Genomic DNA, 648 nt, shown 5'->3' with positions numbered 1-648 from the left:
TTTTTTTTTTTTTTTTTTTTTTTTTTTTCATAGAGAGGCATACCAGAAGAAGCTGCAGGATCAGCAGAGACAGAACGAGGAGTGGCTAAGACAGCAGCACCAGCAGTTTCTAAGACAAGAAGAACAGAGAAAAAAAACAGAGGCAGTGAGCAGCAGTAACACCCACCAACCCCTTTTTTTTATTTCATACTGAACGGGGATCGAGCTGCATGCATGCATGCATGCATGCATGCATGCATACACCGCAGAGATGCAGCAACAAAAGAAAACAACTTTCTCTTGTTTCTGCTTCTTCTCGCTCTTATAGAAAAAATTTGTAGCTGCAACTGGGGGCTAGCAGTGAGGTGTATGTATGGGTATTTGTTTGAATTGTGTTGTGTTTTTTTTCTTGATGAATACTATAATACCCCTATTATATTTATAAATAAATATTTATAAATATTTTATTTTTTTTAATTTATTTTTTTATGAATATGATGGGGTTTCAGGAAATGTTAGAAATGCGGCGCCAACAAATGAGAGAAGAGAAAGCACTGGAGCAGAAACTGCAGGCGGATAGAATCAAAGAAGAAGCAAAAGCAAAGATACTGCAAGAAAGAGAAAACATAGATGTACACCTCAGGTGCGATATTCTCTGTATATACACCC

At 37.0% G+C, this 648-nt stretch overlaps 1 protein-coding gene across 1 annotated transcript in view; it reads left to right on the top strand.

Annotated features, from left to right (window-relative positions):
* Positions 1-648, top strand: part of EMH_0009720 (ATPase, AAA family domain-containing protein, putative) — a gene marked incomplete at both ends in the record, with an annotated part of 2,147 nt that overhangs the window by 681 nt on the left and 818 nt on the right. Inside the window, 2 exons of the mRNA XM_013498729.1 lie at positions 34-145; positions 489-622. Coding sequence (XP_013354183.1) covers positions 34-145; positions 489-622 — 246 coding nt within the window. The remainder of the gene's footprint in view (positions 1-33; positions 146-488; positions 623-648) is intronic.

This window comes from Eimeria mitis, genomic scaffold, assembly GCF_000499745.2.
Source record: "Eimeria mitis Houghton genomic scaffold, Emh_scaff367, whole genome shotgun sequence".
NCBI classification, from domain to species: Eukaryota; Apicomplexa; class Conoidasida; order Eucoccidiorida; family Eimeriidae; genus Eimeria; species Eimeria mitis.
This window is presented reverse-complemented; position numbering and strand designations above follow the sequence as displayed.